At 48.4% G+C, this 18,419-nt stretch overlaps 1 protein-coding gene across 4 annotated transcripts; it reads right to left on the bottom strand.

Annotated features, from left to right (window-relative positions):
* Positions 1–1,174: 1,174 nt before the first annotated feature.
* Positions 1,175–10,456, bottom strand: EPHX3 (epoxide hydrolase 3). 4 transcript variants are annotated; one of them, XM_066616134.1, is made up of 8 exons: positions 10,404–10,456; positions 8,582–8,843; positions 8,138–8,223; positions 6,206–6,381; positions 5,072–5,200; positions 4,327–4,430; positions 2,859–3,007; positions 1,175–2,179 (listed from the first exon to the last, which is right to left on the bottom strand). In XM_066616134.1, exons 2-8 carry the CDS (start codon positions 8,822–8,824, stop codon positions 1,942–1,944), a joined length of 1,125 nt encoding a protein of 374 aa, XP_066472231.1. In that variant the 5' UTR covers positions 8,825–8,843; positions 10,404–10,456; the 3' UTR covers positions 1,175–1,941. The 4 variants fall into 4 exon arrangements, with proteins under 4 accessions (XP_066472231.1, XP_066472229.1, XP_066472232.1 ...); XM_066616132.1 differs by lacking the exon at positions 10,404–10,456 and adding an exon at positions 9,977–10,341; XM_066616135.1 differs by lacking the exon at positions 10,404–10,456 and adding an exon at positions 9,977–10,341 and having other exon boundaries at positions 8,138–8,220.
* Positions 10,457–18,419: the final 7,963 nt, after the last annotated feature.

Genomic DNA, 18,419 nt, shown 5'->3' with positions numbered 1-18,419 from the left:
TGGCATGTATCAGGGGAAAAAATTATGGCAGTGGTTGCTGATGAGGTAAAAACAGAAGCATAAATGAGGATGAGATCTTGTACAGAGTGTGTCTGGAAAGGAGAGCTCCAGCCATCTAGTGCTCCATGTTTACATGGGAAATGGCCCTGGCTTGAGTGATAGTCCAGGTCTAGTGCTTTTCAGGATTTATTCTGGCCACTCATCATAGTAAAATTGGTAGAATAATATTTGGTTTAATACTTATTGAGGCTCTTTGAATTTTGGTTGATTTAGGTATAAGTAGTGCTTTGTATATATGCAAGTGTCCCTGGAAGATCATATGCTTAAAATGGTTACATTCTGGTGTTTCAAGAAAATCCAGTGAACTTGGTCCTTTTGCAACCTCTTGATTTTTGTATTCCATCCCCTCACCCCTTTTCACTTTTGGAATGAGTACAGCCCTGAAGAAGTAACCCTTGGCCGGATTGGGAAATCTGTCGCAACACTGCCCTCTGGTGGTTTTTTAAATGCACAAGAGACTTCTTAAGCTATAAATCAGATTGAAAAATACTAAAGAAGTACAAAGTTCACAGGATACCAAAAAGGACAAAGAGAGTGTGCACAAGAAGTGTGACATGGTAGAAAGACAAAAGTAGGCAACCTGTGGCTTACAGGCTGCATCTGGTCCACCACCTGAAATTATGAGGACCGTAATATCAAAATATATCCACCTGGCTTGCGGTAGTTTTAAAAAAGAATCAAAGCTTGTAATTTTGTCTCTGTAAGGTTTACAGTGTGAGAAAACCACAGGCAGAAGCTTCTTTTGAGCATCATTTTCTGTCTCTCCAGGCCATGCCCATCTTTTTTTTCCTTAGTTCCATGGCCTAAATGGGAGGTTGGCACAAGTGCATTGAACGCTCAGGTGTTCCTACTGTTGATAGACCCGATGTCTGACCCCTATGCAGAAGACGGTTGCCAGCCCCTATGTAAGACATGGTTTCTACTTCAAGACCATAGGTATAGGAAATGCAAGCAAGAAACTTATTTAAAATGACTAGGACAGTCCTGTGGTTTCCCCACCAAGCGGAAAAGAGGCCAAAATGTTGCTGAACTTGGCAAAGAAAAGACAAAACAGCAGTGCTGACATTTCACTATGTAGGCACCTGCTCTCGTATCAAGGATGGAGCAGCAACAGTTCATGGTGCATAAAGAATCTCTTTGCAACTCTGTAATACAGGCAAACCGTTTCTACACCCATGCTCTTATACTAATTCCCCCTATATTTTGGTTACAGCAAGCTAACAAGCTGTCCCTGAACTTAAAATGGAATTGGGAGGGGGGCTGAAAGAGGAGCAACCAACTCATTATGGGCCCTTATGCAAGATGGGATCAAAGCAACAATAGCACATTGCTTTCTGGAAAACATTGTCCTGGTGAGAGCTGAGCTGGTCAAGGAATCCAGATGCTTCAATTTTTGCCACCTGAATCAATGTCCTTGTGAAAGCTGAAATTGATCAGTTAAGCTGACATTAAGGCTGATTCCATATTGAAAACCTTGATTTCAACATTAACCAAGCCTAGAGAGACTTCTATCTTGAAGCACAAGCAGTGCTCAAATGTGCCATGGTGCACAAATAAAGAGGCACAGAGGAGGCAAGTCTTACTCTTTTACAGGTATGAATGCACCATAGTACAGGAAAGATCTTCTGATGAACACAACAGCAGTGTACTGTCATAGTCATGAAGCCCCATCCCAGAAACCTTGAAGCAGATGTTCTTTCTTCAGTGGAATAAAGGCTGAGAGCAAAATCAGTTTGTGCTGTATGGAAGCTAATCTGATTCCAATATGGTACAGAAACATTCCATCAAACTCAGGGTGAACCAATTCTCTGGTAGGCAAATTTGCTGCTGTTGCTGTTCCCTGTTTGCAGAGTAGAAGGGCTGCCTGTGTGGATGGGGCACTTACTCAATCTTTCCAGTTCCTTCCATCCCCGTGAGGAAAGCCCATATCAGCTGATTGACTTTCTCAGGTGCATCTTCATGGATCCAGTGGCCAGCCTCAGGGATCCGCTTCACCTCGATGCTCTTCCGTATATTCTGCTGTATATGTGAGATAAGGCCTGCTTCCAGGCATATGTCCTTCTCTCCCCACAGCACCAGGGTGGGCATCAGTAGATCCTTGCACTTTGGAGGAATCCACCTGCATAGATGGACAAATACACATGCTTATACGGATGATGAACAGCTGACAGCTCACCACTTTAATCTTGAATCCAAGTCAAGATCACTGTTCCTACTAAGCTACACAACTGCGCAGTTCTAAACCAAGCCCCGTGCAGCTCAAAGTTCAGCTTCCTGGAAGCTTGCAATGATGATGATGTCACCAGCACTCCAGAGGCATTGCCAAGGGAGAGGTCCACACAGTGACATGAATAATTAGAGGGAACATTCATCAGGATTAACTTCACCACTTCCTCATCCCCAGAGCATAAGATGTGCATGGAAGAAACCACTGAAATCTGGAAAGGTGGCAGTCACCCTCACACCAGCTCAAACCTTAAAACCCAACATTTTCTATCTTGCTAGAAAGCGTAGTCTCTCAGATTCCCTTTTGGGAAGATCACAGAATTGCACCATCCCCTTCCCTGCCACTTATGCACACAATTAGGGGGAGAAGAATATTCTGGCCCCCAGGATTATTTGATCTAGCAGAGAATTAAAGCCTCCACAGGCTTTAAGATCAGAAAGTTCTGGATCCCAAACAGCCTTTTCCAAGGGAAAGGTCTGAAGATACTGCAATTCTACAATCCCTGAGAGAGAAAGGGAACAAGAAGTGCAATTACAATATAGGAACAGAATAGGAAAGAATTTGCTCTCACGTGTTCACGCCTCTGTAGTAATTCATGGGTGGTGTTAAACCCCCACGCTCCGCGAAGCAGTACAGATACGCCTCCAACTCTTCCTCTTTCAAACGATGTGCTTCATTCTGGATGCCCATTATCTTTCCAGTCATACAAGCCCTTAAGATCTGTAGACACAAAACCATGTGGAGGATGATTGAATGCAAATCCCATCACACAGGATTAACAGGCTCTCATAATCCACAATGCACAGGTTCTGCATACACACCCCTCCCATGCCACTAAAGGTCATCTTCTCTGTATTTCCACTAGCAACAGTGCTTGAATTAGGGATACAGGGAAGTGATATTGTCACTAATTTTTTTAAAACTAGTCCTGTTCCTGTACTTTTAACCATTCAACAAATTCAACAGAAAAAGCTTTTCCCAGCACTCCATTCCATGCTGGAAAAAGTATCACGTGGTAAATTTCTATGTGCCAGGCTACTGTTAAATGTGCTGCATCAGGGTGATGTCAGGGGGTGGGGGGAGAAGAACAAACAAGAAATGCATAGTTCTCTCTGGCCCCAAGCACCATGTAAACACAGCAGACTATGCCTCCACTTGTTAGGGCCATCCTTTCCTCCGTTCCAAGATCTCATGGCAGCTCTCTCAATATAGGGTGTCAGAACTTGGCCGTATCACTTCTGTTGTAACTCAATCAAGATATGTGTTCTTATAAAGCAAAGCTTTTAAATTCATGCATGTAACAAAATTGCATGGGGATTTGGCAGTCAGGAGCAAAACCACAGGTGAGGGGGCTTAGGGCCCAATCTTAAACTGGCCCAGTGCTGGTGCTTAACCCTAGCGTTGGTGCAGGGTGCCGTCAAAGTGCCATAAAGCATATTTATGGCACTCAGTGATAAGGGAGTGCTGGCACCAGGTCCGTGCCTGTCAGGTGCTGGGCCCAGCACTGGCAGGAGCAGGATATGCCACCACTGTGCAACCACCAGATGGTGGTGTGGACTCTGGGGGGCAGTGGGAGGGTGGAGAGGGGAGAACAGGAGTGGAAGGGGGTGGGATCACCCCCCCCCAGAGCTCCGCTGTATCCTGAACTCCATGTCAGGCTGAAAAGAACTGTTTCCAGGCCACTTCCTTCTTAAATCCAACAACAGAGACATGTTTCATGTCCCCTGTAGTTTGGTCCTTAGAAGGCTGCTGATATCCACCCAATGTACTGCATTTAACACAAGTATTTCCTGTTCATTTATGGCAGAGCCTCAGGTTCAATTAAAACCCAGTTCATAGTTCTGAATCCAGAGCTGAAAGCCACCTGGCAAAAAGACTTAGGACAAATCCATGATTACACATGACTTGGGAATGCAGAATGAAATACCTGGGCTTTAGCAAAGCAATCACTGTGGATGGATCCACCAATATAGGCGCACATTCTTGGTGTGAAAAGGCACAAACTGTCAGGCCCCATTCCCCAACCTCTTTCTACTCACTGCAAAGTTATCTGCAGAGCAGAGTAACTCTGGAAGCTTTGGGAGATGGTAAAAGAACATGTAACAGGATCGCAGGATCTGAGTGGGACGACGTTTAAAATAATCTGCAAGGTTGAAGGAAAAATAAATTGCAGCAAAAGGCATTGCCCTGCCACCCAGAGCTACCACCAGATCCAGTCCACATACGAACAGCTTTGTACTGAGACAGGATGTAGGTCCATCCAGCTCAGTTGCCATCCACACTGCCTGGCAGTGGCTCTTCAGAATTTCAGACAGATGTCTATACCAGCCAGAATAGGAAATGCCAGGGATTGAGCCTGGGATTGTCTGCGTGCAAAGTATGTGCTTTGCTACTCAACTAGGGTTACTGCTTGGCTATTTTCCCCTCCTACTATCTGAGTTAGATGCTAGTCAAAGCAATGCAAAATCTCAGGTTTGGAGGAAGCTGTAGTGCCAACCTCCCATCCATCCACATGTAGTAGACCAATGATAGTGGTTGGGCTCATTTTTTTGGCCAGGGCACCTGGATAGAACAGATAAGCTCCTTCCCCCTTCTCCAAAGATCAACGGGGTGACATTGATGGATCAGCAGCCAAAGAGCAATGCTACCATAATGGCCATCAGCTATTGAGGAAGGAGTCTCTGACAGAGTCATGCTCCTTTCTCGGTCCCCAACCCTGCCAGGAGTAGAGAATGTCAAAACGTGGAAACAACAAATGTGAGCACCAGATAGCATGAACCTTACCAAGGCAAAGGTAGGCCTGAACACCATTCAGGACAATCAATTTCTCCACCATGTTGGGGTGACAGGCAGCAAACTCCAAAGCAATTGATGCACCCCAGTCATGTCCTACCAGGATGCACGTAGGAACTGCTACAGAACAGAACAGACAAAAAGCATCAGAACAGAGAATATGGGCAAATATCTGCCTGTGGGATACTACCAGCTTGTCAGTCCCCTTCCCAAACTTGCACATCTGCACATTCCCAGGAAGCCCCTAATGAATGTATAATTAAATGCTTAACCAAATTAAGTAGAGAGTGTCCTCCCACCAAATAGTCAAGTCCCACTGTGTTGAAAGACTAGACCAGAGGTGTCAAACTCATTTCATATAGTGGGCCAAATAGCATTCATGGCACCTGCTGAGGGTCAGAAGTGACATCAAGCAGGAAGTGATATAATTAAGAAGCTGATGGCCAGAAATAAGCATATTGAAACTCATTAGCTGCAAATGACAGAAGAGAAAATGTGAAAATCTTGGTCATATTTTCAAGATATGGGAGAGTCCAATGATCATGCTAGGAGAGCCCACTTATCATGCAGACTGCCCTTTCAGCAGTGCTGCTTCTCCAGAGGCATCATTTCACAGCTCAGCAGCTGATCTCAGCGGCAGCTTGCCAAGTGATGCCTCTGCAGAAGCAGCACTGCTGAAAGGGCAGCCTGCATGTTAACTAGGCTCTCCCAACACCTCGGCAGTGTCTCCCTCTCTCACCCCTCTTGGTTTGCCCCGTCTCCCACAGCATTCCTTGCTTTCTGAAGCTTCCTTCTGTCTCTCCCTCCTAGAGCCTCTGCAGAAGCAGTGCTGATGAAAGGGCAGCACTGGGAAAGTCCAATTATCACAGGAGTGGACAAAGAGCTTCCTGGGGCCAGCTGTGGGCCTTATGTTTGACACCCCAGGATTTTTTATTTATTTAATCATATGGCAATCCAATGTTCATGCAGCTTCTTCTTGCTGGGAGGTCCTTGTAGGTCCAGCAGTCAATGTCTGTAGACTGTTTGGCTGTGACAAGTAACGTTGCCTGGGGTGCACCATGAGGAGGCTAGTCTACATTATACTCCACACCTCAGGATGAGACCCTTCATCTTTTCTTGTCTCACCCTTTTTCTCATTGCAGCCCAGGGCCTCGATGACGCCTTGTATATCTTCTAGCACAGCCTCCCGCTCGTAGTTCTCACGACCAGCTGGTGCATCAGAAAAGCCATAGCCCCTCAAATCAAGTGCCACCACCTTAAATGACTGCTTAAATGCCTTCAATTGATGACGCCATGTATACCTGTTGCCACACACCCAAACCATAAAGAGAAAGAGTCAATATGGAGAAAGGCTTTGCTGCCTGCAAACCCACTGAACAGCACTTATTTGCTTCCACCTCCAGTATCTACAGTCTTTCAGAAACATCATCTCACACATAATCTGATCTACTGCATTTTTTAAACTGCAGGTCTATTGGCTATTGGCTAAGAATGATGTTCCTTCTGCAATCTATTTAATATATGACCAATACTAAATAAATGTTAAATTCATTTACCAGTGATAATACCAGTGATAATGAATCATCAGGTTATTCCCTGTGGATCATGGGAGCTATGACTTACATGATGACGATGATTATACTTTATTTTTACCCTGCCTTTCTCCCCAAAGGGACTCAAGGTGGCTTACAAAACAAGGTTAAAACAAATTAAAAACATAATTTAAAAACAGATAGAAAACATAACATATAAAAACAGTAGTCAGATAAAAACTAGTCAGATAAGAGCATAGCGCAGCAAATTAGAAAAGGATCAGGCCTGTAAACAGATGTTAAAAAATATATATTAAGAGATGTTAAAAAGATGTTAAAAAGGCCAGGAACTCAAGGCTTGCCTAAACAGAAGGGTCTTCAGGCCTCGCCCGAAAAGTTTCAAGAGTGGAAGTAGTTCTTAAGTCAAGGGGAAGGGAATTCCATAGCGTTGGTGCCACCACTGAGAAGGCCCTATTTCTTGCTGCTGCCCCACGTACCTCCCTAGGTGGCGGCACTTGTAAAAAGGCCTTCTCTGATGACTTAAGAGGATGAGCCAGATTGTACGGGAGTAGGCGATCTCTAAAATACCCTGGCCCAGAGCAGTATAGGGCTTTAAACGTCAAAACCAGCACCTTGAATTGGGCCCAGAAACGAATGGGCAGCCAGTGCAGCCACTGGAGAAACGGACTGACAGAGTCAAACCACCTACCTCCAGTAACTACACTGGCCACTGCATTCTGCACTAGTTGCAGTTTCCAAACTGTCTTCAAGGGCAGCCCCACATAGAGCGCGTTACAATAATCTAGCCTCGATGTCAGTGTGGCATGGATCACCATGGCCAGGTCTGCGCGATCCAAGTACAGCCGCAGCTGGCGCATCAGCTGAAGCTGAGCAAAGGCCCCCCCCTAGCCACAGTCGCCACCTGGGAATCCAGGAGCAGCTGCAAGTCCAGGTGGACCCCCAAGCTGCGGACCTGCTCCTTCAGGGGGAGTGCAACCCCATTCAGCGCAAGCCGATACTCCAGCACCTGCATCGAGGGTTTCTGAACCAGGAGAGCCTCTGTCTTATCCGGATTTAATTTCAGCTTGTTAGCCCCCATCCAGATCCTCACTGCCTCCAGACAGCGCTCCAGGACCTCAACCGCCACCCTGGCATCTGGAGGAAAGGAAACATAGAGCTGGGTGTCATCAGCATATTGATGGCACCCCACTCCAAACCTCTCCCAGTGGTTTCACGCAAGTGTTAAATAGCATTATGATGCATAACATAATGCAGATGAGGTCATTATGCTGCAGATGGGTAATACAACAAGGTCCTTCCTTTAAAAAGTTACACTTTCTGGCCAAGGCCCAACTCTTAACTTTTCAGTATAATACCCCCCCCCACACACACACACACATTATGTCAACAGCCAGAACAAATATAGACCAGCAGCCTGTCACTACATGCATCACATCTGGAATAAGCAAGCGTCATCTCCAAACAACCCACTTATTCTACAGCCACACACCAGAGCAACACTTACCAATTCTGGGGATACCCATGCAAGAAAAGCATCAGTGGTGCCTTCTCCTGGCCAGCTACAACATAGTGGAGTCGCACTCCTGACTTCTTCAACACCCAGAGGGCAGAGAAACAGAGCAGTTACACATGGGCATCCATAGTCCCTACTTTCCTACTATAACTGAGGTAGGTCTAGAAAACTGAATTACCTACACTTCCCATGTTTTCCTGTGCCTCCATCTCTCTTGGGGAAAGGATCTGTCTTTTCACTCTGTGTAAAGTACCAAGTACACTGATGGTGCTATATTAATAAAGGAAGTCACCACTCCCACCCTTTTGCTCAACCGCACCACTTCCTCTGCCTACAACTCCTGATGGGACATATAGACCTTCCCTTCAATTCTTGTTTCAGTGGTTGTCCTGTAAGGCTTAAAAAACAGAGTCCCTTAACCCTCAGCAGACCCACCTGGAGTGTCAGATATTGGTGCTCCCCATATGAGGTGTCAGTGAGACAGCTCGGTGGTGCTCCCCGCTTCTTCTTGGAGAAGACCTTGCTGGGGCCTTTCGTCAGGATCAGCCATGACACCCACACACAGCTGACAAATGCACTAAAGCAAGCGGCCAAGTAAATAACCAGCTTGAAGGCCACATTTGAGACGGTCAGTGTCAGGCGAGTGGGGAGCAGTAAGAGGCGATAGAGAAACACCATCTTCTCCTATTCTCCGGTGCTGCAAGGAAAAGAAACCTTCAGTTAGGCATGCTGCATGCAGCCAGATTTGCCTGGGAGTTCCATAAGAAAAGCCCTGCTGGATCAGGCCAAAGGCTCGTCTGGTCCAGCATCCTGTTTCCCACAGAGGTCCACCAGCTGCTACACACCACAGCTCTCTGCATCAGTTCAGGCATATCCCAGACAAAATGGGATTCTCACTAACTGGGAATGGGAGACCCAGGGTGCAGTCCTAATCAACTTTCCAGCAGCAAGGTAAGGGCAATGCAGCTCTGAGACAAGGGAACAAACATTCCCTTACCTTGAGGAGGCCTCCATTAGTGCCCCCCAATGAAAGTTGGTTAGGATTGGGGCCAAAGAGTGCATAAACTGACAATGCTGAGTGGAAGGCAGAAACCTGCATCCAAGAGAGATGCTTCAAAGCTCATATATACAGTCCCAAAGTTCTCCCTCTGCATAGCAAGACTCAAATGCTTTCTTCAGAAGCTGTGACAGCTCTCTGCTTCTGGGGATTGTCAGGTGTATGGGGGGGAAGCTTGCACAAGGGCTGCAGCAGGATCACAATTTTAAAACAACAGCAGCAGCGCATCACAGACAGGATATAGGAGCCAACTAGGATGAAACAAGACATCTGCTTTCAGAGAGGCTCCAAGTGCCTGCCAGAAGAGAGAAGCCAGACCTTGCCACTTTTTAAAACTGGATCTTGCTACAGGCAGCAGGTCTTTCCATACAAATTCTGCTCATCCTTGCCAAGGAGCCTGCTCCCAATGCTACACTCCCTCTTGGACAGAAGCTTCCCAACCCTGTCAAGACTTCACTCAAAAGCCTTCCCCACTGTCAGGGTGTCCACTACCCTCCCACTCCCAGCACCCAAGGGCGGAACTGGCACAGTGATGCGGGGATAACTGGCTCCTAACGGAGGTGCCTGGCTTCTTTTTTCCAGGCAGCGGCTGCTGAGGCCAGATCCCACTCCCGGGTTCAGACAATGCCGATCGCTCAGACTGGAACCAGCAGGGGACTGAAGCCGGGGATCACCATCCACTGTGGAGGAGGAGGATGAGACAAGTGCACACGGGGCACAATCCTAGGCATGTCTACTCAGGAGTCAGTCCCATTCTAATCAATGGAGCTTACTCCCAGGAAAGTTCCAGCCATCCACAGCCGAGAGAATCGCCGGCCCTCCAAAGCGCCTCGCCCCCAAACCGAACCGCTTCGCCATGGAGAGCCCAATCCTGTGCATGCCTACTCGGAAGAAAGTCCCATTATAGTCAATGGGGCTTACTCCCAGGAAAGCGTGGATCGGATGGCAGCCTCCCCGCTCAGCTCAGCCCGGGCTTGGGCCGCCGCACGCCGAGAAGCTGCTCCGCTCCGGGCTTCTCTTTGCCCTGCCGGAGCCCGGATGGGCCGTGCGTCCCGGGGGCGCAGCCGTCTCCCTCCCGGCTGCCTGCGGCCCGGCAGGCTCCTCGCCTGGAGCGGCTGGGCAAAGCCCAAGGACGGCCCTCGCCCTCGGGGCTGGGCCGGGCCTGCGCAGTGGCGGCGCCGGGAAAGGGGCTGCGCCCACCTGCGCGCTGCTGCTGCTGCTGCCGCCAGCCTCTGGGCTCGACTCCGGGCGGGAGCAGCAGCAGCCGCTTCTCTTTATGCAGCGCGCCTGCCCCGTGACGGCCAAGCAGGGCGCGCTGAGTCAGAGGCTCCGCGGGAAGGGGGGCAGCAGGTCAGGCCCGGCCCGGCCAGGCTCGCCCACGTGCAGGACGCGTCCAGCGCCCTCTTCTCGCGGCGGGGAAGTGGCTGGCGGGAGCTCACTCACAGCCCTGCAGGGAGGACAGTCACCGGGGGAGCTGCGCTGCTGCCGAGTGGCTGCAATCCTTCCATGACCGCAGGGACACGGTGCTGGGGATCACAGGCGTGCGCTTCAGGAGGCGGAGCCAAGTGCACGACATGGTCCTGGGGGAGTCCAAGGCAGTGATTTTCAGCCTTTTTCCTCTCACGCACATGGACAAGGTACTAACATGTACCTGTAAGATGGTGCAGCGTGTAATTAGTTGGTGGAACTCCTTGTCACAGGATGTAGTTATGGCATCTTGCCTGGATGCCTTTAAGAGGGGATTAGACAAATTTCTAGAGGAGAAGTTCATTACTGGTTACAAGTCATAGTAGGTATGTGCAGGCTCTTGGTTTTAGAGGCAGGCTGACTGATTGCCAGGTGCAGGGGAGGGCACCAGGATGCAGGTTGTGTCTGTTGCCTTGTGTGCTCCCTGAAGCATTTGGTGGGCCACTGTGAGATACAGGAAGCTGGACTAGATGGGTCTTTGCCAGGGCCTTGGAGAGGAGGGTAAAGGGGGTAATTTGTACCCGGGAACAGGGCCAGAAAGGGGGCCCAGGAGCCAAAGGAGGGGGCCCAGAAAGTTCCTATCTCACCCGAATTCACTGCCTGTGCATGAGACTGGGGGCACAACTGTGGGCTTGTAGTGCCAACTGCTGCTGCAGGCCATACACTCCAGGCCCAGGAAAGCATCCATGACCCTCCTTAACACAGTGTCATATCTGGGAGGAACTGGCCTGCTACAGTTGCTCTTTGGCTTGTGGATCCGATAACCATGAAGGAGCTCAGGGACATCACTGCTGGGCTACAGCTGCTGCATAAGTTCATTTTGGTGCACACAGCACACTGTCTATTCTATTGTGAGCCCAAACACAAAGATGCAAATTTTCTGCTAGAATTTTCTGTATTTTAAAGAGAATGTGGTTTACCATATTACTATATCGAACTGCCAATGTCACATGGTGGGGTAGACATGGGCTCTGCATCAAGAAGCCTGGTAGACCTGAGCTCCAAAGATAATTCTGGCTGTCAGCACCCTCTGCCTGCCCTGTTTTGCCGTCCGTTCTGCTTGATCCCATTGCCCCCCTCCCCCTTTGTACCCCCTGATAAAATTTCTCTCAGAGACCCTGGCCTTTGGCCTGATCCAGCGGGGCTCTTCTTATGTTAAGATGGTCAAGGCACACCATCAGTTTTTGGACAATTAACAAAGCACACCTTGCTGTGGGTGGGGGGGCTCACACCCCTCCAGTGGCCCTACTAATAAATGACCCTCTCCCAAACTCCCACAGCACACCTGCAGACCATCTGTGGCACACCAGTGTGCAACAGCACAACAGTTGAAAATGGCTGTTCTAAGGGGACCTAAAGCCTTTGTTGAGGGAGCTATGGGATGGGGGGATCACTATTCTCCTTATTTACTCTGTTAAAAAATACACTGCTTTGAGCATCTGAAAAGTGCCTTCAAGTAAATCACAAGAGGTGTTTCTGGTAATGGGGGTGGGGCCGCCCTCATCTGAGGGCTTCTTTCTCCCCCCCCCCTCAAATAATTCTCAGGTCACCTATCTCCCTCCTATAGATCTCACTGGTAAAGGGGACCTGGAAATGGTGTTTGAGGGAGACACATTCATAAATGCCCTCTCCGTCATGATGCATTAACATCTCCTTAAGGAGGGGAGCAATGGTGGGAGAGAAGTTTGCCTTTGCATTCTTGAGGGTTTTTCAGAGGCATCTTAGCCATTGTGGAAAAGAGGATGTTGGACTAGGGGGCTCTGGAACTGAGCCAGCAGGACTTGTCTTATGTTTTTATGACTACCCAGAAAGAAGCTGGCAGAAGCCCTTCCAGACTGTGAACCTGGTCTTTCAGAGGGAGTGCTATCACATCCAAAATGGATTGAAACCCTTTCCCCAACCGGCTTTCCTACAGTTCAAAGCATCTCTGCCATTTCTGGATTAAGTCTTGTCAGTTTGTTAATTAACATACATCTAATCCAGTTATTTTCAACACAATCTCATGGCACATTGACAAGGTGTTCACATTGTCAACGTGCACCATCAGTTTTTTTGACAATTGACAAGGCACAGCATGCTGCTGGCGGGGGAGGGGACTCACATTCCCCAATGTCCCTACTAATAAAATTACCCTCTCCCAAACTCCCACGGCACACCTGCAGACCATTTGCGACACACTAATGTGCCACGGCACACTGTTGAAAATTGCTGATCTAATCCATCACAAGACACCAATTCAGAGTTTCTTCCTTCTCTGTGGAATCTGTAGGTTGAAAAAATATATTCATGTCTTGGAAATAGATCATACAGTAATAATAATAATAATAAAACTTTATTTTTATCCCGCCCTTCTCCCTAACGGGACCCAGGGCGGCTAACAACATATTTAAAAAAAACAAAAACAGATTTTAAAAACATTAATACATAGCAGATAAAAACATTTAAAAACACACTACAGAGGCCATAAAAACAGTAGTCAGATTAAAAGAGTAAAAGAGCAGATCACTGAGGAATCAAGCCTGTAAAACTAAAAGATGTATAAAAAAGTTAAGAAGGCCAGAAATCAGAAGGCTTGTTTAAACAACAGTGTTTTCAGGCCTCGCCGAAAACTCTCAAGAGAGGGAGCCATTCTCAAGTCAAGGGGAAGGGAGTTCCATAATGTTGGTGCCACTACCGAGAAGGCCCTATTTCTTGCAGCCGCCCCCCGGACCTCCTTGGGTGGCGGCACTTGCAAAAAGGCCTTCTCTGATGACCTGAGAGGACGAGCCAGATTGTACAGGAGTAGGCAGTCTCTAAGATATCCTGGCCCAGAGCAGTATAGGGCTTTAAAGGTCAAAACCAGCACCTTGAATTGGGCCCGGAAACGAATGGGCAGCCAATGTAGCCCCCGGAGAAGCGGGCTGACAGAGTCAAACTGCCTGGCTCCGGTGACCACACGGGCCGCTGCATTCTGTACTAATTGTAGTTTCCGAACCGTCTTCAGGGGCAGCCCCACATAGAGCGCGTTACAGTAATCTAACCTCGATGTCACCGTGGCATGGATCACCGTGGCCAGGTCTGCACGATCCAAGTATGGTCGCAGCTAGCGCACCAGCCAAAGCTGAGCAAAGGCCCCCCTAGCCACAGCTGCCACCTGGGAATCCAGGAGCAGCTGCGAGTCCAGGAGGACCCCCAAGCTGCGAACCTGCTCCTTCAGAGGGAGTGCAACCCCATTCAGAGCAAGTCGATAATCCAGCACCTGCATCGAGGATTTCCGAACCAGGAGAGCCTCTGTCTTATCCGGATTTAATTTCAGCTTGTTAGCCCCCATCCAGATCCCCATCCAGTACAGTAAACTTCCTTAGGGTACTTACTAAAAGAAATTCCTGAACTATCCACATGCAGCTTTGTGGATATATCATCAGGCTGCCAGCAGTGAGTTCAACTCAAAATCAGCCTGAGTCATGCTGTCCTGGCAGGCACCCAGCGCCACATACGTATGTATACGAACATGTGCCACATCACATGTTCCAAGCAAATATTTCTTTACTCAGCGTGTGGTTGGTCTGTGGAACTCCTTGCCACAGGATGTGGTGATGGCGTCTGGCCTGGACGCCTTTAAAAGGGGATTGGACAAGTTTCTGGAGAAAAATCAATTACAGGTTGCAAGCCATAATGTGTATGTGCAACCTCCTGATTTTAGAAATGGGCTATGTCAGATGCAAGGGAGGGCACCAGGATGCAGGTCTCTTGTTATCTGGTGTGCTTCCTGGGGCATTTGGTGGGTCACTGTGAGATACAGGAAGCTGGACTAGATGGGCCTATGGCCTGATCCAGTGGGGTTCTTATGTTCTTATGCAGGGCTAGGTTTTCAAGATCAGCAATCTCCTGACTGTACAAGATGGGTGCAACAATAGAAAGGGCTTGAAAGCAAACCCAGCTATCACTACTTCCAAGAAGGGAAGCAGGGCCGTGGAGCTCAGACTGCTTTCCCAGGGAAGGGAGTGCATTGTGAGGTGGCCCACAAAAGTTTGTCTGCCTGATGGGTGCACAATGCAGTGGCTTTGTGCTCAGGAAGGGTGCCTGCTCAGTGGACACTGGAGTAGTAGTTTCTCAGTTGCATTCAGCGAAAGGAAGCAGAGCAGGAAGGGAGAAAGGCTGGAAGAGAAAGAGAGCAGTGGATTACAAGTCCTGGGTGCCACCTTGACACTGGTTCTAGATTAGCAGAGGGATCAGGGGTGTGTCATGCACCAGCAGATCAGTCACACTAATGCAGCCACAGCAAGCCCAACAAATAAGTGGATGAAAGACACAAGGGGTTCTGTGACCCACTTTTTCACACCTTACATTCCTATGGAGTGTTCTGTGGGATGAACTCATCAAAGGACCTTCTTTTATAGCTTGATGGCCCATCCCCAACCCTAAGTGGGTGCTGCTGTTGTTGTCAGCCACACATTTTTAGCTCAGGAGGCCACAGCCTCCTTGATTGAGTTGGTGAGGTCAGCTAAGGTTAGCTATCCTTCTTTTGTGTCACTAATAACTTTGCTACAGGTCAGGAAGCTCTTAGATGTGGCTTTTGTTCACAGGTTTAAATGTGCTATTCTAGCAAAATGTGACTGTTCAAGGAATTTTCCAAGAACCAAAAGCAAGACAAGATTTCACGCAAACCATCCAAGCTAGAGTGCTGTGTGGGAAGATGATTGTCTGAAGAACCAAAGCGTGGCCTTCCTTCAGGCCTGTGGGATCTTGCTGTGTCTTGATGGCTTCTTACCATCAATCCAAATCAAAAGTCACAGATCTGGCCTGGTGTCATGGATATGTACATGTTAGGCCTTGGTTAGCATGTGAAGCCTGAACCAAACTAAGTCAGTAAGGAGAAGTGGCTAGCCACATCCACATGCCTGTTGACCTTTTCAAATAATTCTATAAGGTTCATGAGGCAAGACTTACCCTTACTGAAGCCATGCAGATTCTCCCTCAGCAAGGCCTGTTCATCTATGTGTTTTGAGATCCTATCTTTGATGAGGCATTCCACCATCTTACCCAGTATAGATGTTAGGCTTACCGGCCTATAGTTTCCCAGGTCCCCCCTCTTTCCCTTTTTAAAGATAGGTGTGACATTTGCTATCCTCCAATCTTCTGGCACCGTGGCCGTTTTGAGGGACAATTTGCATATCTTAGTCAAGAGATCTGCAACTTCGTTCTTCAATTCCTTAATAACTCTTGGGTGGATGCCATCAGGGCCCGGTGACTTATTGATCTTTAGTCTATCAATGAGGTCTGAAACATCTTCTCTTTTAACCTCTATCTGACTTAATTCCTTGGTCAGAAGGGGCCGTTCGGGCAGCGGTATCTGCCCGAGGTCTTCTGCCGTGAAGACAGATGCAAAGAACTCATGTAAAGATGCAAAGAACTGCAACTCCTGCAATCAGTCAGTGGAAATGGATGAGCCACATTGGTCCTTGGCAAAGTCTGGCCATTGATCCACAAAGCCTCCATTACTTTTCTATCTTATGTGCAGTCAAATTGACACACTTTATTGCCTCTGTCTGTTCTTTCTTAGTGTGTGTATGTGTGTGAGTCTAGGACTCTTGGTCTAATTTTAACCATTAATAGGGAGGCCCAAGATCATCCTCAGGCCTCTAACAAATTACTTCCCTTACCTTGGGATGATCCAACATGTGGCTCATGGGCTGCATGTGGCCTGTGAGACCTGTTTGGTGGCCCTCACAAAATCCCACAACCCTCTGCCTTCTCCTGCTTCAGCAGCTTTTCAATCTCTCTGCTTGCTCCATTCCAGATTCTCTTTGGACAAACCAGAATGGCACACCAGGGAGATTGAAAATCCCCACTGTACCCACAGCCTCCTTCTCCTCCACCTCCTTCTTCTGCCCCCTGTGCCTGCTGAGTGACTTCGGTGGCTCAGAACCAGGAAGTAATTGGCAGTGATGTCATCATGACACCACCAATTACTTATGCATTGGCACAATTGGGGTTGATGCTGGGGTCATGTGGCCCTGTAGTATTAAAGTTGGACTGTCCTGCCTTAACCGATCCATCAGGAACTCTAAAAACAAGTGAAATCACTGCCACCAGTTGATTCACATTCAGATGTTTGGGGCATTGGTTAAAAGTGATCATTCATTGTGAGAGGGACTAACTCTCCCACTGTGAATGAAATGCTTTCATGGCCTGCTGAGAGGTTCATACCTTGCCTGTTGTTGTTGGCAATCTTCAGTCTCGAAAGACTATGGTATCACGCTCTGAATGGTGGTTCTGGCACACCATCTAGTGTGGCTGAAAAGGCCGATTCGGGAGTGACAATCCCTTCCACACTGGGAGCAAGTGCAGTCTGTCCCTGGCCTGTCTCCCTGGCTATGGGCCTTCCTTCTTTGCCTCTTTGCTTCAGTCTGTTGACCAAGTGTCTCTTCAAACTGGGAAAGGCCATGCTGCACAGCCTGCCTCCAAGCAGGCCGCTCAGAGGCCAGGGTTTCCCATCTGTTGAGTTTCATTCCTAAGGCTTTCAGATCCCTCTTGCAGATATCCTTGTAGCGCAGCTGTGGTCTACCCGTAGGGCACTTTCCCTGCACAAGTTCTCCATAGAGGAGATCCTTTGGGATCCGACCATCGCCCATTCTCACAACATGACCAAGCCAACGCAGGCGTCTCTGTTTCAGCAGTGTATACACACTGGGGATTCCAGCTCGTTCCAGGACTGTGTTGTTTGGAACTTTGTCCTGCCAGGTGATACCGAGGATGTGTCGGAAGCAGTGCATGTGGAAAGCGTTCAGCTTCTTCTTGTGTTGTGAGCGAAGAGTCCATGACTCGCTGCAGTACAAAAGTGTACTCAAGACGCAAGCTCTGTAGACCCGGATCTTGGTATGTTCCGTCAGCTTCTTGTTGGACCAGACTCTCTTAGTGAGTCTGGAAAATGTGGTAGCTGCTTTACCGATGCGTTTGTTTAGCTCGGTATCCAGAGAAAGAATGTCAGAGATCATTGAGCCAAGGTACAAAAAGTCATGGACAACCTCCAGCTCATGCACAGAGATTGCAGTGCAGGGAGGTGAGTCCACATCCTGAACCATGACCTGTGTTTTCTTCAGGCTGATTGTCAGTCCAGAGTCTTGGCAGGCCTTGCTAAAGCAGTTCATGAGCTGCTCGAGATCTTTGGCAGAGTGGGCGGTGACAGCTGCATCATCGGCAAGGAGGAAGTCACGCAGACATTTCAGCTGGACTTTGGACTTTGCTCTCAGTCTGGAGAGGTTGAAGAGCTTTCCTTCTGATCTGCTCCAGAGATAGATGCCTTCTGTTGCAGTTCCAAAGGCCTGCTTCAGCAGGATAGTGAAGAAAATCCCAAACAAGGTCACCTGGGCACCTGGAACGTTAGGACAATGACACCTGGCTTCTCTGACGGCCTGCAAGAAATAGACGATGCCTGCAAAACAGCTGTCATCGACATGGAGCTGAACAGACTGCAGACGGACATCGTCGCCCTTCAAGTGATGAGGCTGCCGGACTCAGGATCTGTCAAGGAGAGAAATTTCTCATTTTTCTGGCAGGCAAAACCACTAAACGAGACCAGGGAACATGGTGTTGGCTTTGTGGTCAGAAATACCCTGCTGAAATCCATCATCCCACCTTCTGCAGGAAGTGAAAGAATTTTGTCCCTGTAGCTCCACTCATCAGCAGGACTTGTCACTCTCATCAGTGCATATGCACCGACTCTGTCATCTTCAGCAGAAGCTAAAGACAAATTCTATGATGACCTGG

The sequence above is a fragment of the Tiliqua scincoides genome, chromosome 2, assembly GCF_035046505.1.
Source record: "Tiliqua scincoides isolate rTilSci1 chromosome 2, rTilSci1.hap2, whole genome shotgun sequence".
Classification (NCBI taxonomy): domain Eukaryota; kingdom Metazoa; phylum Chordata; class Lepidosauria; order Squamata; family Scincidae; genus Tiliqua; species Tiliqua scincoides.
Note: the sequence above shows the minus strand (reverse complement) of the source record. Positions and strands in the feature narration are given on the sequence as shown.